Genomic DNA, 21,654 nt, shown 5'->3' with positions numbered 1-21,654 from the left:
TGACGCTGTGGTTGTGGTGGTTGTTGCTGTCGTTGTGCTGACAGTGCCGTGCTGTTGCGGTTGCCAAGTCGAGCATTGCTGGGTACCGGCTGACAGCGAGGTGGAGGCGCCGTTCCGGTTTGCACTACTGGCGAGCACGTTGTTGTAATATTGGTAAAAATCTTCCAGTGGCCTGCTTCCGTCGAGGCGATCGACATTAGCGGCTATATTTGTAGGGGATATAATTGAGCTGTTCGGCAGCGGGTAGATTGGCGAATGAATTTCTTCGTTGTTTTGGGGTCGGTTGTTTGTAGCCATTGTTCTTTACTTTGTTATAATTTTTTCCCCACAGGGAGAAAAAAGAATAAAAAATAAAAACAAAACAAGTTTTTTACACTTAATTACAAAAATAACCCGTATTTTTGTAACAAGTGATTGATCACAAATTGTGACTTTAGTGTCAGCACTGTCACTGCAGTGACTGTTTTGCCAGCACTATCAGTGCAGCTGCAAGCTGAAAGCTCTCTCGCGAAAGCTTTGCTGCACTCGCGCACACACACACGCACTTGAGTTGCGATCAGCTGAGCGCAGCTTAAGTTTTGCAAGAACTTGTTCTCACGCACTGCACGCGGTAATTTTTTTGTTAAAATATTGTTAATTTGTATAACACTCCGGCTGCCAGAGGCAGCAGTTGCGTATAGTTTACCCACTATAAGCGGGATTTGTATGGATTGCCCTGGGGCGGGCTTTATACAGTGTCACTGTCACTTTCTTGGTTTATGCCTGCTGCCAGCGGTGCACTAACGCGCACACACACACGAGACTGCAATTTTCACGTCCGATCTCCAGAGAAACACAAACGTGAATGTTTCCCGAGATTAGGAGAGCTACTTTGAATCCCTATTCCTCTGAAAGGAGTCGAATGCTTCGCAATCGCTAAAACACGTCTCTATTGATTTTTCATGTAGATATTTAAAAATGAGCTTGACGCCAATTGAATGGAAACATAGAAGTTTCATAAAACTTTTTTTTTTTTACAAAATTTCAACTCAACCTGGACAATTTAATTTATAGCTTAAGCGAGAAAGAAGTGCTATCTTCGGCACTCCGAAGATTTAATACCCTTGCAGGCCCAACCTCTTCAATGCCGTTAATAATAAAAAGTACAAGAACCTAATTTTTTTTTAGAATTTTTTTTGCGTGCAACAGAAAGTGATTATTCTGTAAATTTGTATGATGATAGCCTTAAAACTGAGAGATTAGACAGACAGACGGACTGCAGATGGGCAGGGCTATATTGACTCGGCTGATACTGATCAAGAGTATATACATATACTTTTCGCATATTTTCTCACCCAACTAAGCCCTCTTATCTGCCCCTACAACTTAACGCTGCTGGCTTAGCTTCTCGCTTCTGCTTTGGCTTTTCACTTACTTTTTCCGTATTTAAATGCGGCTTTTGCTTGACTTCAGTTCTCTCTGATAGCTTTAACTATGAAATCGACACTAATTCTTTAGCGAATCAGACTAAAATTGTTATAACACAAACATTTTTAAGACTTCTCATAGGCCACTGTGGTCGAAGGGCATGCCATTAGGAATGCGGGTATTTAAGGGCAATGGGTCACATTCAGTTCGTTGACATGATGTATGTTAAGCCTGTGTAGGTTCTGTGTAAATTCCTAAGCTGAAGCCTTGTCAGTCATTTAATGTCTATGCTGATCAACTAATGCGCACACACACATATGCACATAGGCAAACATGTGTCGCCGAAGCGGCATTTGTCAAGTTTATGGAAAAGTTTTTCTGTAACATTTGCCGTAACTTTAACAAATTTTGTTCTTTTTGGGCTGCAAATCACATTATGGTGTATGATGAGTCGATGTCGTCGCCAAAAGCCAACACATGTCAAAGTTAAAAATAATACATGAGCGTGTGGGAGGACTGTGAATTGCTGGCTGTCCGGCAGCAGAGAGAAGCGCGGCAGCAGCAATTGTTGCTGCTGCTGCTGTTGCTGTTGTTGTTGTGCTTGGCCAACTTGAAACTTTTGTTGAAGCGTTAAAATGCACGCAAAATGGAGCACATACAAGCCCATACATACATATGCATAAGCACACACAAAAGAGCAGGCACACACACGCACTGGGGAGCTGTCACGGGCGTGCGCTGACGTCACAAACTCACGCACCGGGGCCTAGAGAAAGTTAAATAATTGTTTGTGTCATTTGATGATTTCCTTTAACAAGGCAACACGGCTAACTTTTTGCGCAGCTGTCACATACAGCCGCACACACGCGCACGCACAACAAACAAACAAACAAACACACACATACACACACATACACACACACACACACACACACACACACACATACGTGCTGGAGATGAGCAAAAGTGAGAATTGAGACAATGTTGTTTAGGAAAACTGTACAGACTGTAAATACGACAACAGCTTTACAAATACATATTTCAATTAGATGTAAAAGTTTTCAATATCAACTTTAGCTTTAGTCTCCTTTATAATATTCTAATCCATGCTCTATATTTATCCAAAAGAAACATTTGCCTAATAGGACAAGAAAAGTAATTACATGGTATTTTCCCAAACTCTAGGTACATATTTGTCTGAGCATGCTTTAAGTGGTCTTTGATATTCGTATTTGCAGTACTAAACAGGGTAAAAGCCTCAGATTCATTTGGAAATTATGGAATTAAGGGTTAAAACTGGTTCGAAACGAAAAGCTAAAAAAAAAAAAAAAGTTACCTTAAAAAACGACAAAGCCGAAAATCGATGTTAACTGATTTGTTCTTTTTCTAAAAAAGTTTTGTGTAAGAAAAAAACATTTGAGGAAGTTCTTCCAACGCACTTATTGAAGCATATTTGATGGATATACATTTTGCGTAGATATCAAATTTAGCCCGCATCTTGCATATGAAAATATATATTATCTATATATTATCTATTTTCAGTATTGCGGGCGGCTGTTTATCAAAAATTTAATTGCTACATAAGAATTTTGAAAATATTTGACTAATTAAGTTTTACACAAGAACCTGACTTCTAAGTAGAGAAAAATCAGGTGCACAAACCGAGTTGGTTCGAGCCCTGTACCAAGTGTTGTGATTCGTTACCCGTGACAAGTAACACAAACAGGTGGCATCTCTAAAGCGTAGACGCTTCGATTTGTTTAAAGTATTTTGATGTGGCGCATGTGTTGCCAGCCTTTTGCATGTTGCCTGTTTTGTCACATTGTCTCGCAGCCTGTCACTTCCGTCGCCGTTATGTTCGCGCAGCCGTCTTTGGTTTCTAATGCGAGTACATCATGGCTGGCGAACATGACAGAGACGACAGAAAGTAGATGATGCCACACAGTTGCCAGTTGCCAGTTGCCGGATAAGTTTCGGCCGTGTGGCAAGCCTCGCGGCCGACGCCATTTTGGTGTTTTGTTTCATTCACATGCGGCTGGCAAAATGATTAATTAAATTTATCATCACATATTTGTTGTTGTTGTCAATTTAAACGTCGAAATTGTGACAGGTCACATTAGGTAGCTGTAGTTACAACTGTTGAGATACGAGCTGTATCTGTAGCTGACACACAACAGCCGCAAAAAGTCAGCGGCCCGCAGACAGGGCGAACCAGCTAACTAAATGCTCAAAAGGGGAAATGACGGAAAATGCTGCGTTAATTAGTCAACATAAGGGAAACCCAAAAACACAGAAGAAAAAATAAATAAATAAATAAATAACATCTAACAGCCGTAGCTATTGCCGGTACGCCGATGCCTAAATACCCTTGCGGCTGAGAGTCCTGTTATACGAATGTTTTATTTTTACTCGATTTCTCCCATAGGAGCAAAATAATATTTAAGTAAATAAAAAGTTTGTTCTTGTATGAAATCGAAATTCGACCGATTGTTCCAATCAAAGCTATGGGATTTACAATTCCGATTATTCATATGTTCCGTATTAAGATAGATAGTATTAAAACCAAGGATTTATTTGGTATAGAAACAGACAAAAGTTGTTTATACTGATCGATATTATATACACTTTATCGGGTCAAAGTTGTCTCCTTCTATGCGTTACACATTTCGTAACAAATTTGGTATACTGCGTTTAAGGGTATAAAAACAACAATGTTTGTACAACTGATAGTTGCTATGTGCTAACAATTAATCAAGCTAAGCTCCACAGAAGCCGTCCAATTTTAATGAGCACATCCACTCTAGATTCGAAATGCCAGCGACACATTACGACTGAGCTGAGCTCATTAAAATTGTCTTAATTACGCTTTTGCCGTATTGCTTAAATGAAATAAACGATTTATAAATTCAATTAAACATTGTTCATATTAAAATCTCTCTTAAAATGCGTTCAAGGAATCTATTTTACTGTTTAAAAGAAAATCTCTTTTCTATTTCTTGTCTACTTCTAGGAATTGTGAAACATTTCTCAGAAATTATAAACCATTTTTATAGCTAAGCGGCTTACAGCTGGGAATTTATGTTTTGCGAGTGCTAAAACAATCATGGAATATGGTTGGAAATGTGAAAATAAAAGGAATATAGAAATTAGACCGCAAATCAAATCGTTTTTCATCAGTTTTGTATACCCAGCTTTTCACCTGTATACACGGCAAATGAGTGGAAGGTTATATATGAACACTTACCCAGCAATGTGTAGGCCAGAAGGAGCATGCAAATGCCCAGATTTGTGAGAAGGGCAGACCAAACAGTTTGGGCCGTTTGTTTGCGTTTCTTGGTCTTGGAGCCGTAGCCGTGCGGCGTTTTGGCCTCCGATGCACTCGGACCGGACCCGAAGCAGGCACACCAGCCCTGCCGCCGCTGGCGCTGCTGCTGCTGTGACTGTGCTGTGGGCGCGCTCGATGGCGGCTCCTTGCGTGTGGGTGCCGCATTGGCGACCAGCTGAAGCGGCAGCAGCTTGGCGTTGCTCTTAAGTGTGCCGCAGTTGCTGTTGATGGAGCTGCTGGCGCTGCTGGCCAGGGCTGGACCTGGCGGCGGCAACAGTTCGCTGACGTAGCCAATGCTCGATGCTGTTGGGTACTTGAGTATGCCGGTTGGCTGCGACTGTGGCGGCGCCGACGGCTGCTGCTGGGTAGCTACTTCAATGTCCTCCAGCGTTGGCATTGGCAGCAGCTGTGTCGGCAGCTGGGTTGGCGTCGTCAGCGACATGGACATTGACATGGGCAGCAGCGTCGACGGCGGCGGTGTGGTTGTCGTTGTCGGATTCGTCATGGGGATCAGAGGGGAGGGCGCGGGCGTCGACATCGGAATCGGAATCAATGATGATGGCGAAGGCGTCGATGTTGGCATTGAAATCGGCGTTGTCTTAAACGTGCTTGTCGATGGCGGCGTGGACAACAGCAGCGGCAACGTGGACGTACCTGTCCCACCACTGGATAAGCTGGAGAGTACGCCAAACGAACCGTAACTGCTGGTGGACGATGTCGGTATGCCGCCATATCCCAGACTCGCGGCAGCCCCATAGCTCTCCCTGTCCCCGCTGAACTCGCCGCATGTAACTCTCTGCGAGGGAGGCGGCGGCCCAGATGGCATCTGCATTGTTTGGTCCGAATTCATTTTGCATTTGTGGTGCGGGTATTTGCTCCAGGCGTTCGGTTAGCTGTAATCAATTGTTGAAGACAAGCTGATATATATTAAATATTTTCAACAACTCGCTTCAATTATCTGAGTTAATGGAATTTCTATGAGCAAGGTTATAATATTCAAAGTAAAAACAGAACGCAAGAAATAACTTTTATTTTAAGAATTTTTTGTTTCCTTTATTCAAAATGTTTTACTCATTTTAAGAATTGTTTAAAAGCGAATTACGGTATGCAGGAATGCAAAATGTGCACAATTATTTAAAGTCAAAAATAATTATTTTTTTATTTAAAAGTGGATCGTTATTTTCTGCGAAAATAAAGTTATTTGAAACTTAACAACAACATTTATTTAAAAATTGTACACGCAAACTATTTGAGTTCTATCTTGTTCAGATTTGAGTGAAAGAGAGAGCTTTCCATATGTCGGAATCTGAGCCGAGTCAAGTCGAAAACCAGGCTTAGCAACTGTAGCATAAGATGGAGCATTGGTTTGATTCGTGAACCGAACCACTGATAAAGTGTGTGCCCATGTTTCACTGAAAGTAAAAAAGATTTGCAGAGTGACCGTCAACTTATTTTCCCAGTTAAATAGAAATGATGCTTCTTTGCTTCATCTTCTTCTATGGCATATGCCATATATATGCCATGCGTTGCCACTTGGATGCAAGACCATCAAGGTATTGTATAGCCACAGCCACTATTATACAGGGTAACTTAAAGCGAGCATTCGCGCAGGAAATTTAATTGTTATTCTTATATTTATTCAATTGGCCCCATTTGAAATGTTTATTCCATTTGAGTTTTATTGTGTTAATCTGTTGCTTTCACTTGCTCGCCGTTCGTGTTGATTTGCACTTAGTTCTATCTATGTTTCTTGCTTTCTCTCTGTCGTTTGCGAAAAACTCGAAAAACCTCTTGAAATGAAAAGACCTTCGCGCTGTCCGAGCTGTCAGCCCTGTGGCAATATTCGCACCTGACCAAGCCCCAGCAGTGCGCCCAAACATTTACCTTGCAGCTGCATGCGAAATGTGCAACACATTTGTGCACTTGAACTGAATTATTGCCGTTGTTGCAACTTGTTGTTGCAAATTGTTACTTGGCACGACCCTTGACGGCCTTTTGACCGGCTTTGCCGATGCAACAGCACCATCTGCCCCATTGTTTGGGGTGTGGCAGAAGGTTGTGTGCAGAACTTGGTATGCGGGGGGCCGTAGGCGGCGGCAGCTTAAAATATGCAACGCACACTTAAGCAACTCAGTGGCAGCTGCCGTTCAGAGGCGTTCTTAATTGCCAAGACTCGCACGCCCTTGCTGCCCAGCCTTCTACACACTTGCACCTGACATTTGGCTGCTTTATTTGCATTTTCGTTTGCCTTTTAATACACTTCCAAGAGAGTATTATAATTTTGTCGTAAAATGTGTGACGGCTTAAAGATGGCTCTCCCCAAACATAAATATTATAAATTATAATCTTACATGATATATAGCACAACTTGTACCAATAGTTTAGGGTCTGGCTAAGCTTACCTTGCTGTAATTCACAACATGTACAAGCTTTGAGCAAATGGATAGATGGGTGCAAGTCTGAAGTTATTAGTTAAGTCATGAAGAAGGACATGAAGAGAATTTTCAGCATATATGGGATTTCATACACAAGTTTCAAGCTTTATTTTACGCCCAATATCTTATCGAGAACGTACAAATTGACATCGTTGTGTGTCTAACTATGGGAATGTATCGCAAGGCTGTCAGCTTTGCAAGGGTATTTGATGTTCGACATGATAAAGACAACAGATTTTTTGTTGCTCTTGTTTCCTTTTTGCATTTCTTTGCATTCATTTGCGCTTTTATAGCTGGAGGCTAATCAGCAGTTGCGTTTCTTTTATTTTTCAACACTTTTCTCTGCTCTAATTGCCTGCCAATGGATTTTCGGAATGCGTTTTCTAATGAAAACTAAACAATTTCCACGCTCACATGCATTTCAATCAGTCGACAAACACAAACAATGCAATTGAATCGATTCGGTAAGTTTTCCTTATCAGCACGGCTTAAGGCTGCCAAGAGAGAAAGAGGCAACTAGACAGAGAGAGAGAGAGAGAGAGAGAGAGAGAGAGAGAGAGAGAGTGAGTAGGAGAGTAAGGCAAAATGATGTCTATGCTGAATAGGTTCCGGGCAAAGCAATAGCTATAAGCCGCTTAGGCACCAGAGCAACCTTCGCAATCTCCTCAGCAGGCTCCGCCTCATCAATTGGTTTGCCAATTGCCAAAGCGATTAATTTCGGGTAATTACAATTTAATGAAAATCATTCAATTGTGCAAATTAATGAAAATGTCTGCACCGTTTAAGCCAAAACCATAAAGTGGCCAAAACTGGCTTCTGTTGCTGAGCTTGGCGTGTGGGCGTGTCGTCTTGTTTAATGTCCCTTAATGACTCGCAGTAAGCTCGATTGAAACTCAAAGGACGTAGGCAAATCCTATCAATACCAAACACACGCACGCACGCAAATACAAACCTTAGCAACGTGTGAAAAGCATTAGGGACATGTCAGTCAGGTGTAACCAACTGTGAAATACTTTATGCACAATAAACGATTAAGTTAATCGCACAGATTTTTGATTATTGGGTTCGTGACAAGAAGACATTAGCCCCAAATCAGAGACTTTTAAGGTCTGGTCTTGGGAACTATCGATTTCTCATTAATCATTACATTTATCTTATTATATTTGGTAGATCCAAACTTCTGAAAAAAATTATATTTTTCAAAACTTTCCTGTAGATCGAGAGCAGTTGGTATATGATAAGCCTAGGTTTGAACCGAAACTTAGGTTCAACGATGTGGAAAACAAGAAGGTTCATGAATCGAACATTAAGCAAGGAACTGATTGAACAGTGAACCGAACCACCTTTAACTTTTTTGGGAGTGCAGCCCTCTCACAATAAAAACCTATTTCATCTACATATTTTGCAGTTTCATCTTAAATTTATTCATTTAAAGTACCTTTAAAAGCTATTGCAATATTATCTCGTTTCTTTTTCTTGTTTAATGAAAGCGAATATTACTTTACGCAAGAAACTGGTTCGAGCTGTGAACCGAACCAGCGATAACATATTTTTTGGCTTGCACCCCTGCTTATTTAAAGGATATGAAAATACTCTAAAAAGCTATTGCAATATTATTAAATAGTTCCCTCCATGTGGGATGCAAACTTTTTATTACTCGCTTCTTTCTCTTTTCTTTCTGCTAGTTTCCGCGCAGTTGTAAGTCTCATTGACCCAAAGGAAACAGCTGGCTGGCTAGCCGTATTCAGGATTTCATATTCAGTCTCTCGTCTTTTTTGCCAGGACAAACCAATTAAGCAGTCCACAAAATACTGCAACCGGACAACAGCAATGCCCTTTAGTTGGCTTTCATTTTACTTGAACAATTATTTTATTTTACTTTTTTTTTGGGGCGGTTTTTAAGGGTCTCCGTTGCCTTAAACCAAGTGAGCTTATTGGCTCAGTCAGAGACGAGCTCACTTCCAACTGGCCCCTCTGTCTGTTTGTCTATCTGTCTGTCTGTCTGTCTGTTGGCTTTCATCCATCTCAATTTACTGCGTGAGGCTTTTGTCAACGGCAAGAAAATTGCTGTCAAAAATTGCAATTCCGAAGAGGGGCAAAGAAAAAAATATATAAGCCGTCTCGTCTGGCCAGCAATGGGCCAAAACTAACTGGTAGCGTAATGGTTAACTGGGTCTGTAAGCGGGCCTGTAACCGGCTTTGTAACTGTATCTGCTGTTGACCCAAAATTGCAAAAAACAATGGCAACGAAAAGATGCACTGAATACTAAATGCTCTACCAGACACATGCAATATATGGTCTGCGATATTTTGATCTAATCTCTAAGCTTACTCAAAGCAGGTGTGTTTGATCGGAATATTTTGAAATAAAAAGTTGGTTGATCGATAGTTCGCAACGGAGATAACGTGGATCGATCGGGAATCTTGTAACAGAATAGTTTTGCGAGAATAAAAATACTTTGCAGTGTGAAGGGTGTCGTCTTAAATGTGCTACATATAACATGACAAAATTCAAATACCTAAGCTAGAGTATATAAAAAGTGAGCAACGATTTTATGCTGGCGGCACACAGCTGTGTCCGTGTCTCAGGACGGGTCGCACTTTTGTTGATAACCAACCAGCGTCGTCCATTGCCATGTTTCACTGCCTCTGCCGAGGCAGAGTGTGTGTGTGTGTGTGTGTGTGTGTGTGTGTGTGTGTGCAAACATAAACAACAGTTATGCTTGAACAACGGCCAAAGTTGCATTTCCGCTGTAACCGTTTTCCGCACGGAAATGCGTTCGACGCGTGTTTGAAATATTGGCCAAAGTCTCTACGGCCGTTCGGCCGTGTGGCTCTGCGGTTGCCGCATCCATTTGTGTCTGTCTGATTGCGAGTGCTGGAGCGGAGTGGAGGGCGCGGCCGCTGGGCATAGCCAGCTTTAACGACAAGCCGCTCTTGCGCGCGTAATCATTTCAGCGCCAAACGCCACGGCATGCCACACCAAGCCCCTGATCCAGCCCAGCCCCAGCCCCAGCCGAGACCCTGTCCGGACCACGTCCGTTCATTTCGGATCATTTGAGCGAGTGCTGCTTGTTGTGCCGAGGCCTGGCCACACTTTTTTTCTTCTACTGCCTTTGCAACAGCAACAGAAACTGTTGCGTTAAACTTTGGGCCAAACAGCAATTAAAGAGCGTAACTTTGTTTTTTTTTTTGTTGTTGTTGTTGCTGATGTTGTTGTTGGGGCGCGTGCACTTCAAAACTTTCGATTCGAAGTGCATTCGCTTCGCCACTTGTTTCGAATAGCCATTCACTGGCAAAAGGTTTCGGTTGCATATGAGAATGTGGACTTATGTATTTGGCATACAGATGTGGGGGAATTTGTAAGCTTTAAATATTAAAGTTGACCTTAAATTGTTCCAGTAAATCTATAATTTTTTGACTATGGAATAACGTTTGATTATTTATTCATGTTTTTTAATTTAGAGCCCAGTTGCGCCATGCTTATCGATGCCTCATCGTTATGTTCTTTCATTATCTTTTGTGCCATATCATCATTCACATTGCTTTTTATACTTTGTCGTGATACCTTTTAGCTTATTTCTGCTTGACCTTTGCCATTTTTAAAAATTGTTTTATAGTTTTTTCAGCTTTCCCTTTACATTCTGCCAAATTTGTGCCAGTATCATTTCAATTTGAATTCATTTTATTTCATCTCATAGAATTCCTTAGATTCGCAACTGAGCATTTGTTTATTTAAAAGAAATCAAAGTTGTTGAAAGCCTATCCGTTTTGCATGCATTGCAATGTATTTATTTTTGGGCAACTTTATTGTTGTTTTCACTGTGTGAGGAATATTCCCATTTCCAATTATACATTTTTATTGTGTATTGTCATTGGCTTTGTCTTCTGTCCCCAGTCTACTGCATTTGGCCTCATTTTTTCTGCCTTGTTTTTATTTTGATTGTACTCTGAACCCGTAGAAAATGAATAAGAGGGTGTAATGGTTTTGAGTGTTTGTATGTTACAGGCAGAAGAACGTGTTTGCGAGCTCATAAAGTACATGTATGCCCGATCATCACGGATCTGGCCATGTCCGTCCATCTCAGAATCTATAGACAATCTATTACAGACAGACGAAGTGAACCTCCTGTTGTAAAGCCCGATTAAATGTAAATTTTCGATAGCTTGTTCCGGTTTCGTAATATTGATAATCGATAGCCATGCTGTTTTTTCTCTTACCATATCTCCTTATAAGCTCAAGAGAAGCTGAATTTGGTTTGTACGATATCTTTGAATATACTTTGATCCAGAATATTTCGTTCCCATTAAATTTGTAAAACGTTTTTTTTCCTAAAAGTTGCATAAATCATATCCCATAGTGTAGGGCTACAGGAAGAAGAAGCCTAGCTGCCGCCTAAAATGTGTTTTTGTTTTTGTGCATGTATTAAAGAAGAAAGCTAGAATCTTTGCAATGGCAGCTCTGTTCTGAGTCCAGGGTATCTATTAGCCGAGTAGATTCGGTATCCCCACTAGAGCACACTTGCTTTATTTTTATGCTGATTATTTGAGGCTGCAAATTTGCAGCTGCTATTAAATGCCATTTTTATTGGCCATGCAAATGTTTCGCATCGCGTTTTTAATGCATTAATTGTTCATCTGCCTTTGTTGCCCAATGTGGGCGTGGCACCGACTATCATTGTGCCAACGTCGTTTTATGAGCGGCTCATTTGAGCAACGCTCGCGGCATTAAAATGGCATAAATGCTGCGCGTCGTTAACTCGCTTAAAAAAAAAAAAAAACAGAAGCAAGAAAAAAATAACAAACAAATAGACGAGCAGGGGAAAAACAGTGGGTGTAAAAGTGTGGCGTCGGTGGAAGGCGAGGGGGTGGGGGACGGGGAGGTAGATTGCCGGGTGGGTGGTAAGAGAAGGGAGGGGGGGGGAGGGTGGGCACTGCTGGGCGACGAAAATATTTGCTTAATGAAATTGTATGCGCGCGAGAAAATTTTTGTGTGAATGAAATTAATTTCAAACATGGCGCATCGCCCACAGCCAGCGGCGCCGGCACATGAAAGCGGCTCTGTAAGGGGTGTGTGTGAGCGGTGTTGGGGGTTGGGTGGTGGGGTGTGAAGGGTAAGGGTATCATTTTGTAAGGGTGTGTATATGGGGCGTTTAGTCACTGGCGCTGGCAACGAGTTTATTTCCCCAAGATTAAGATGCCGGAGCTTATGAAATGAAATGTTCCTCTTCTGTTGCTGCTGTGCTGCTTCTTCTGCAGCTCAAACTCCTTCTTCTTGTTCTTGTTCTTGTTTTTTTTATTTTTTTTTTTCGGCCCATTTGTGTACGCCAGTGTTTACTCTCAGTTTTTGGCTTTTATGGCGCATTTTTGCTTATATGCTATATATGGCATTTATGTGCTTATTTTCGAGTGTTTGTTTGGTTTATTTTTTATTTATTTATTTTTATGATTAGCTGCATATTTAAATGTCTTCCACTTGCCTCGCTCAGTTTTGTATCCTTGCGCGTCCCTTCCAACCTCGCTACCCTCCGCTGTGCTTGCCAAGGCGTATGAATTAGTAAATGATGCGATAGACGGCGCGCGCTTATTTGAATGTCTTTAGATGATTTCTGTTATTACATTAAGTCGGCTTAACCTCTGACACTTGAGTGCCTGATATGGCACAAAAACAGATTGCTAATCTTTTGTTTTTACATGCATCATAATTTATAAGTACATATACACACATAGTCGATGACATCTTTCATTTTAAATTTCCGCTTAACGGAGTTGATATATTATTATTTGTCTTACTTTTATAAGGCAAACCTTAATATTCTAGTCATATATCTAAACAGTTACAAGAATACCGAATTTGAGCTTTATAGTCTTACGACTTTTTGAGATCAATAAGCTTATCGCCGTAAACCGGTTTTAAGCCGAACCATTTACCATTTCTTATCAAAAAGTGTTTCGGTTCATTTTTGAATTTTGAATAACCCTTTTGAATCTCTTGCGTTTTTAATGAATTCAGTACTCTATTGTACTCCATAACTACTAGTTCCTAGTAAAACTTGATGAATTCAGATTCGAAGTAGGGCTCAATATCAAACATTCATTTGACAAATCGAGCGAGACATTGGAACAGTCAAACGTTTCTTGGACTTACAGCCTTGATTAATTGTATAGATGTATTGCTACACATAGGTAATATGCATGAATATACATTAATACACTGGAGTTTTGCATGCCTGCATTTAGATAAGACTATGAATCAATCATGCTCAAATTTAATTGAATGAACTGGGATGCGTTCCCTAATTAATGTTGGCGTATGTGCACTCGAACATTCATACACATTCTTAAATTACACAAGCGAATTAAGTGGTAAAAAGAGTGAGAGGAATGTGTGCTGTAATTTGTTGTTTACGACTGCTTCTGCTTTGATTTAGCGAAATCTAATAAAGTATTCACTATGGCGCGTGTTTATTCCTATTAATTCAATATTATTCAATAATTTAGTGTTTTGAATATACTAATTAAATAAAAGACTCGTGCTTATTTCAATTTACATTGTTTGAAAACTATACAATAATATTATTTAGTGTTTCGGGTAAAATAATTAAATAAAAGACTATGATTCGTGCTTATTTCTATTTCAATTGTTTGAATGATGCTCAAAAATATTATTTAGTGTTTCGGGTAATAATATTAGAGTGGCAGAACACATAATTTTGTTATCAATTTCTGAATTGGAATATATAATTTGGTTGTTTCTTCATTTTGTGAATGCATTCTGTATTGTCGGCCACACAATGACTACAACCACCGATTTTTGACGGACACAAGTAAAAACAAAATAAAAATAAAAAACTCAATTAAATTGCGCATTGTGCATTGTTGTTGTTCTTTGCTGCACTCTGTCCCTTATTCCAGTTCGCACACGCATTCATTCCATGCCGTTTGATCTGAGTACTCGAAATTTTGCACACATTCAATACAATGGTAGCCCGATCAGACGAATTGTTTGTGCGCAAAAGAGAGTGCAAAACTCAACGGTACTCAAAGACAAGTACTCGGAGCTCAAATTAGAATGCAGCCGTGCAGAGCTCAAGTATGTATGTATATACATCTAAAAAGATACATTCAAATTGGTTGAAGGGTATACACTATTCAACTACACTAGATACCGGCACTTGCTTATTTACTTATTCAATTATGATGTTGGCAGCTCTTTTGTATTTTTTTTTTATGTTTATTTCACTTACAACACATGCTCTTACTCGGCAATTACCTCTTCTCTTATCCCACTTGTGGTCTACTTAACCAAGCAACCGCAAAGTGTACGCAAAGGTAACTTTGTGGTCTTGTTAGGGTTTTGGCAAAAGGGGACTGATGAAACTTAAGGCACACTTAGCATTTACCAAATTTTGTATGAGCAGATATTTCTTAATATAGACTCAAGCAGGGCTGTCTTATCGAATGTTTCAAATTTTAGTAAAATTCAAGTGAATATAAAGTGACTTACTTGCTGACAAAATACTTGTACATCAAAATATTATAATTTAAAAATGATTTGCTTTGAGTTTTTGACACAGACATAATTGATTTTATGGTTCACAAAAGACAACTGGCCTTAATGAATAATATATTATATAATCAAGATAAGTGTGTGCTATGATAAAAAAGGGCAATTAAAAACGAGTTGATTGAATGGGATGGCATTAAGTTGTATTAATGTTCAACCGAAAACCTCAATCCTAGATTAACAACATATTATTATAATAAGAGTAAGCTACACAATTTGGCAAACAATATATACATATATATACATATTTATACATGTATATATGTATATTTATATATTTTGACTGGCTGGCGAGCGCTGTACAATTGAAATTGATTACAATTTATTGGTCGCGAAATGGCAATTAATTGGATTTACCATAATTCAATTGCAAGTTGGCAATAAATTTAATGAAATTCGCTGAATGTTCACCAAATTAAGCGCGACAGGATGAGCTTGGCAGACGGAAGATTCGAAAAGCCGGTGGGTAACACCTGTCATTTGAGTGCCTGCCACCTGCGGCTGAGAAGCCGTCACAGAATAGTCAAACACCTCAGTTTTGGTGGCGTTAAATAAGCATACTTGCCTGTTGTTGTTTTTGTTTGCCTGTTGCCCCAGCTGTTGTTGGTGTTGTTGCTGTTGCTCTGACTGTGGGCGCTTTTATTATTATTTACTCTGATTTGGCTGGTTGCGCAAACAAACTTGCGCTATTGTGTTTGCTTGAAGCGTTCGCAGCGCAAATTTGAGGCCAGATTGCATAAAACTGTAGTTCACCAACTTGCCAACCAGCAAGGGGCGTGGCAATTTGCTGTGCTGCAGCTGTGTAAATGCCGGAAGTAAAAATTACTTTTTAAATTAGTTGCCCACACACACACACACACACACTCAGGCACCGACATACACACACGCATACAAGTAAGCTTTTGCGCCGCGAGGTGTTTAATTTAGCCAGCATTTGTCTAAGTGTTGCAAAGCGGCAAATGTTTCTACCATTTCGCAGTCTCTTTCTCTCTCTCTCGCTCAATCTCTCGCAACAAAAAATAAAAACAATTACACTTTTCTATTGTTTCAGCTGACATGAAAGCCAAATTGAAAGTGAACATGGTAGTACACAAAGGTCAAATTCCTTTTTTTCATTTGTTTTACTTTATTTTTTAATCGCTCAGATATGTGAGAGCGAAATGTGTTTACAATTGTTTTTAGTTAATTTGTAAAAGTTAGTTATTCTACAATGTTGTTAATAATAATTGCAGTTAGTTTTTACTGCAAGCACTTTACGTTTTCATTATAAAAACTACGTTTTTTATGTTGATACTTAAAATTATAATTTAAAAAATATTCGTTAATTTGTCTAATAATAATAATATATAATATTCACTAATAATAATAAAAAATATTTCAAATTATAATTTAAAAATAATTTGTTTATTTGTTCTTTTCAAGCAAATGGCAAAATTATAACATGTGAAGAAGGCAGATAGTTACAGATAGTATCGACAGCAATTGTCGTGGCAGTCGAATATCAACTAACTGACAATAGTCCTGAAGCATTAGTATGCAGCGGATATGTGTTCAATGGATTGTTGATTGAACAAAGATTCAGTAATTATTCTTGAGTTAAAATTGGCTTATCGATTTTTAAAATGAAGCAGCTGTTAACTGAGCTGAGCTTCGCACAGGTGCATTCACTGCACTTAAATTGATTTTTATTTAATATTGCCAATGTGGCTGTCCGACCTGTGAACCCTTCTCTGTGAGCTCGCTTCGACTACTTAATTACAAGTAGAGGAGCAAGAGTATTGCAAATGTTGATTCGCCCACAGCTGTTGTGGTTCCTGTTGCTGTTCTCAGAGGCCCTTCCATGGGTTCAGGGTGCTTGGACCACAATGATTTCCGTTTAAGTGTGCATGGCAGTCCTTGACTATTTCAACTGCTCGAGCTTTTATCTTACACTCTTGAATTTGGTTTGTGGCACTGTCTGATTTGCATTAGTGAGCGTATCGGATGCTTTTAGTATTTTAATTAAATTTGATGTTGATTAAACTTATGACTGTTGAATTGTCTGCCAATTGGTCATGGCTAGCGTTTTCTCTAGCTTAATCAGTAACGAAAACTTGGAAAAGAGATTTTCAGAATTTCACTTTGCATTGCCAGTAACAATGCAAAGTTTGCCCTTTTTTTTCTTCTCTCTTTTGCCTCAAGTGCTGACTGAGATTTATGGCAAGTGCAGAGTGCAAAATGCAGTGCAGGTCCCCATCGGAGCGGCCCCCAATGAGGGAGCAGTCGATGCCGAACCGAACTGTCGACGTGTGTGCAAAGACAAACACAACAAAACACGGCACGAAAACAGCATAAAGCAGTCAGCTCGTAAAAACGACAACGACAAGCAACTGGGCCAATCTGCCATATTGAACGGCACTTTTAGCATATATGGCAGAAAGCCAAGTAAACACATTTTCCGCATTGCATGCTTGACTATGCAATTCCCTATAGTTAACCAATCGTGGCTCTTTCAGTTTGAAAAATCAAACTAGGTTATCGACAATCCAATCATGAGCTGAACAACGAGGATACGAACTTGTAGTGAAGTCATAGTAGTCATCTTACTATAGGGTCTCTAAGCAATAGAAGCTTATACAAGCAATAGTACATCCTTTGCTGATAATAAAAATATAATTATCGATAACAGTCATCGATAGGCAAAAGGTTTGAATATTAGGACGTCAACTTCCTAACATGATTTCCTGACAAAAACAAAGCCTATTACATAAAGTTGAATATTTTTTCTATGCAATATAATTAAATTTCGAAGGAAGTTTGAAATGTTCACTTTTTATAGCAGCAGAGAAAGCGAATTAACACATTTATTATCTTAATAGCTTTACAAAAGGATATTTCTATTTTTGGTATATTTAATTCAATTAAGAATCCAATGCTACTCACAGATACCTCCTATCTATAGATACGTTTATTTTTTATTAAACATTATCCTAATTATTTTGATTTTAATGCACTCTAATCAACGCAACGCTGGGATGAAACATGTCGAGCTTGAACAAGTTTGACAGTTACTTGTGAAAATTTCATCAAAATTTGATAGACTGCTCTCGTATATCTAGCTTGCTAGCCTTGGCCTAATCGACCATTGATCACAACTACAGACACACGTCAACCCACACACACAGATACAAACACAACTCACGCTCGTTGACAAACCTGTACGCATTGACATAGAATCCACGTCAAATGCAACAAGCGTGTCTATCAATTCTTCACTTGTGTCATGCTTTCGTGTCCACTTCCGAATCCGCTTACACTCTCGACATTGCTGTGGGCATGCCAATGTCCGGGACAGCGCAACAACAGCAACAACTGCAACAAGAGCTTGCAGCTACATTGTGCATACAAGAAATGTGCAATCGCTTGGCAGTTGGCCGGCAAGGGCCTGCAAAAGTGGAGCACATCAATGGGGATTTATAAAAAATGCAAATTCATTAGAGCAGCCGCTGTGCGAGGCGTTGAGTTTTGGCTAAAAAAAAAATGTGGTAAGGTGAGGTCTGCCCTCGAGCTGGCATCGTCAACGCGTTAGCAGGCAGGAAAAGTGCAGCGTCATGACATTCATTTTTTCCACAGTTGTTTTGCCGGGCTTCCCAGTGCTACACTTAAATTTTCAGCAACATCATTAGTAAATTAAAAAAGAAAATTATTATAGTCAAGGATAAGCTGCCACAAAAGAACAGCTGCATATTTTTTTCCAGAAACTACAATATACAAATTTGCAGAAAACTCATGTTTAAAATGCAGAAAATTCATGTTAACGAAAGCAACTTTTAAATCGATATAGGAAGCTTATTATAGCAAATTGCATGCCCCATGAATACTCCACAAGTCAAAGTGTCAAGCCTAACAGCGCTCGACTTTGAGATACCCTGTGCCCTAATGTAATCCATGGCTATGGACAGGCAAACAATAAAATCTAAATTTTGCAAATATATAAGATTTTTGTTTATTTATTCTTTACCATTTACTAAGCCACATAATTTCTTTACTTTACTTTGATAACGTTGTTGTTGGGCTCTTCAGTTGCGGCAGTTGCGAATGCTATTTGACCCATTTGAGTTACCATGATGCATGGCGCAGTTCAATTCAATCAAATTTTGACCAGCCTGGGCGAATTTGTTTACCCTGCAGCACGCTGCCAATAAACAAGGGCCAGGACTCGAACAACAACAAAAAGAACCAAGCAGCAGCTGCAGCAGCCATGAAGGAGCCCGTCGAGCCATTAACAAGTTACTCAGGCAATTATGGCGACGCCCGTCGACCCAAGCACACAACTCACTCCCTCAAACACACACACACACACACACACACGCACACAGATCCTTCGTGCATTATAAATTATTGGCATACCGGGCGCTCCTCATGAATACCCATTGGAAAATCAGCAGCATTCCCATTGACTGTCAAAGTCTCGGCCAGGTTCAGGACCATATGCAGTTCCAGGTTCAAGACCAGCCTCTGTGCCTTCAACCGAGTTCATTTGCATGTTTGCCTAGTTTATTAAACAACACCCTTCCAAAAACAAAAACAAGACAGAAAAAAAAATGGAACAAACCAAAAACCAAACACGAAGCAGCAAAATCTGCAGCATAGCGAACGAAAATTGCAAACATTTTTCAATGGCTGCCAGAGAGCTGGGTGGAGTGTAATCTGTGGGGGTATCGCTACTTGGCAGTTTGTGCTAAGCCCGGCCAAAGTTTGCCAAAGTTAATTAGATGCATTGCATCGCATTTCCGGTCCCACCGGCATCATTAGTTGCTAACAGAAACAGCGAGAAAGAGTAAGTCCTTGGCCCGGGAAGAGAAAAGGGTTTCCCGGCAACGCATCGATCATGGCCATGCCCATCATTAAGTTTTATTCCATTCCATTCCATTCAATTCCGTTTCGCTTCGTGCCGTTTCGTTTCGTATGGGCAACATAGACGCTTAGCGGTATTAACTACAAGTCATTATTATCGTCTGGGGCATTTAGAGTACTCTCTCAAGTCGCAAAATGAAAGAGCTGCAACTAAACTATACTCAAAGGCACCTCTCCCAATTCCAATTCCAATTCCAATTTGTATTTTGAATTTGGGACTGGCGTTAATACGAATACGCACACACGATGGGTGCACTCATGTGTGATTGTTTCTGAGTAAGTGGGAGTGTATATGACACACACATACACACAAGCACACACCCACTCATACACACACACGCAAATACACTCGCAGCCATTTACATGAGTATTTCATACAATGCTGCTCAATTATTTAGTGACAGTTAGTAAAGATATGTAAGCTTAATACTTATGTATAAGTTTTTTATATGTTGCATTTATGAGAACTTTCTACTCAACTAAACTCGTGCTAGAGGAAGTTTTAATTTTCTATAGTAATACTATGCGTACCTAGACGTGATTTTGGATATTTTAAGAATGCATAAAGCGTGAGAAACTGTGTGCATGTCATTTTGTCTTTCTTAAGTCGATCGGCCTTAAGCTTAAATTGAGAAATTTATAAATAAAATTGAAACTCTGGTTGAAAATTTTCTCAAAAAACATGCTCTGTTAACGTAACCAAGCTAATAAGTATTAGATGTTCGTTTAAGAATGAGGCAGCTATTACGGAAAATATGCTTCGAAGGGTTATGTTATCTGTTGCTATTTAGCTAATCCGCATTGTAAGTAGAAACTTGTGATGTGCTCACATAGAGGTCGCCACCTCTCTGATTGTGTGCGACATTAACCTCTGGGGAAATTAAAGATACATTAAATGCCGTAGGCAAACCATGCAGATGTGAATTGCTGTGTTTGTGTGTGAGTGAATCTTGTGTATTTGTGTGTGTATGTGTATTTCTGGTAGACTCGCAAGTCATATAGTTATTTTCAAGCTTTAATGTCGTTGACTACGCAGGGGCGCTCTGGTCGTATACTTAATTTTTGTTGCTGCACTTATCCACATTTATATATCTAAGCTGTGACGTTCATTGGCTCGATTCGACTTATTAAGTTAATGACAGTTGGCATAAACACGAGAATAAAATATAATAAAACCTCAATAGAATGAAAAGTTTCATTTTGGCCGTAAATAGAGCATAATTTTCTAGTATAAAAGGGAGATGGCTGGGCGTGGGCAGCCTGCGAAAACTGTCGCACAACAACAACCACAACAACAAAAATAAAAATATATTGCGCACGACTTTTATGCTTTAATATTTAATTAAAATTTTGCGTAGCGTTTTGTTAATGAATTCCTATTTGACGCGCCCATTGCACGTGTCGCGTCCCAGCCGCAGGCTCCAACGTCCATCCGGACACCCCACCCCGCGAACTTTCCACAGCCAACCCCCTCACACTCTCTTTTGACCAGTTGTTTGCGTCCTTGGGCTCGTGGCTGCGACTTGGAGTTGTTTGCTGGCCACTTTTTTGGGGCACTTTGCTGTTGTACCCAACGGAATGGTAAATTTATGAAATGATTTTAATTAGCTCGGCATTGTTGTTGTTGTTTTCTTTTTTTTTTTTTATTTTGGTTTTCGGGTAGGGGTGTTGTCCAGTTTTATACCATTTTAATATCTGCATAGAAAAACAAAATCACTTTGAGCCTCGTCGCGAACAGGAAGCAGGAAATCTGCCATTGAAATGCTTCAAACAAAAACAAGAGTGAACGGAAACAAAGTTTCATTGCGGCAAGCTGTAAAGCTGTAAATGTCTTTTAAGAGGTGTTCTTTTAGATGTGGGCGTGCCACATGACAGGCAACAAGAGCATTAAAAGTTATGACTGCCACGCTTGTCAAAGGTTTGTATCCTGTGCCCATAAAATGCTTGAAAAACTTTGCCATTTTCCATTAACTTTAGTCAGTCAACAAGCAGCGAGAGCAGGACACAAAGTGAAAATCGGTGTA

The 21,654-nt window shown here is 39.8% G+C and overlaps 1 protein-coding gene across 1 annotated transcript in view; it reads right to left on the bottom strand.

The window, feature by feature from the left end:
* LOC26530364 (uncharacterized) overlaps positions 1 to 21,654 on the bottom strand; it is an 89,423-nt gene that overhangs the window by 15,801 nt on the left and 51,968 nt on the right. The window contains exon 3 of the mRNA XM_070209488.1: positions 4,652 to 5,625. Within this exon, the coding sequence (XP_070065589.1) occupies positions 4,652 to 5,582 (931 nt within the window). The 5' untranslated portion in view covers positions 5,583 to 5,625. The remainder of the gene's footprint in view (positions 1 to 4,651; positions 5,626 to 21,654) is intronic.

Source organism: Drosophila virilis, chromosome X (genome assembly GCF_030788295.1).
Source record: "Drosophila virilis strain 15010-1051.87 chromosome X, Dvir_AGI_RSII-ME, whole genome shotgun sequence".
Taxonomy (NCBI): domain Eukaryota; kingdom Metazoa; phylum Arthropoda; class Insecta; order Diptera; family Drosophilidae; genus Drosophila; species Drosophila virilis.
Note: the sequence above shows the minus strand (reverse complement) of the source record. Positions and strands in the feature narration are given on the sequence as shown.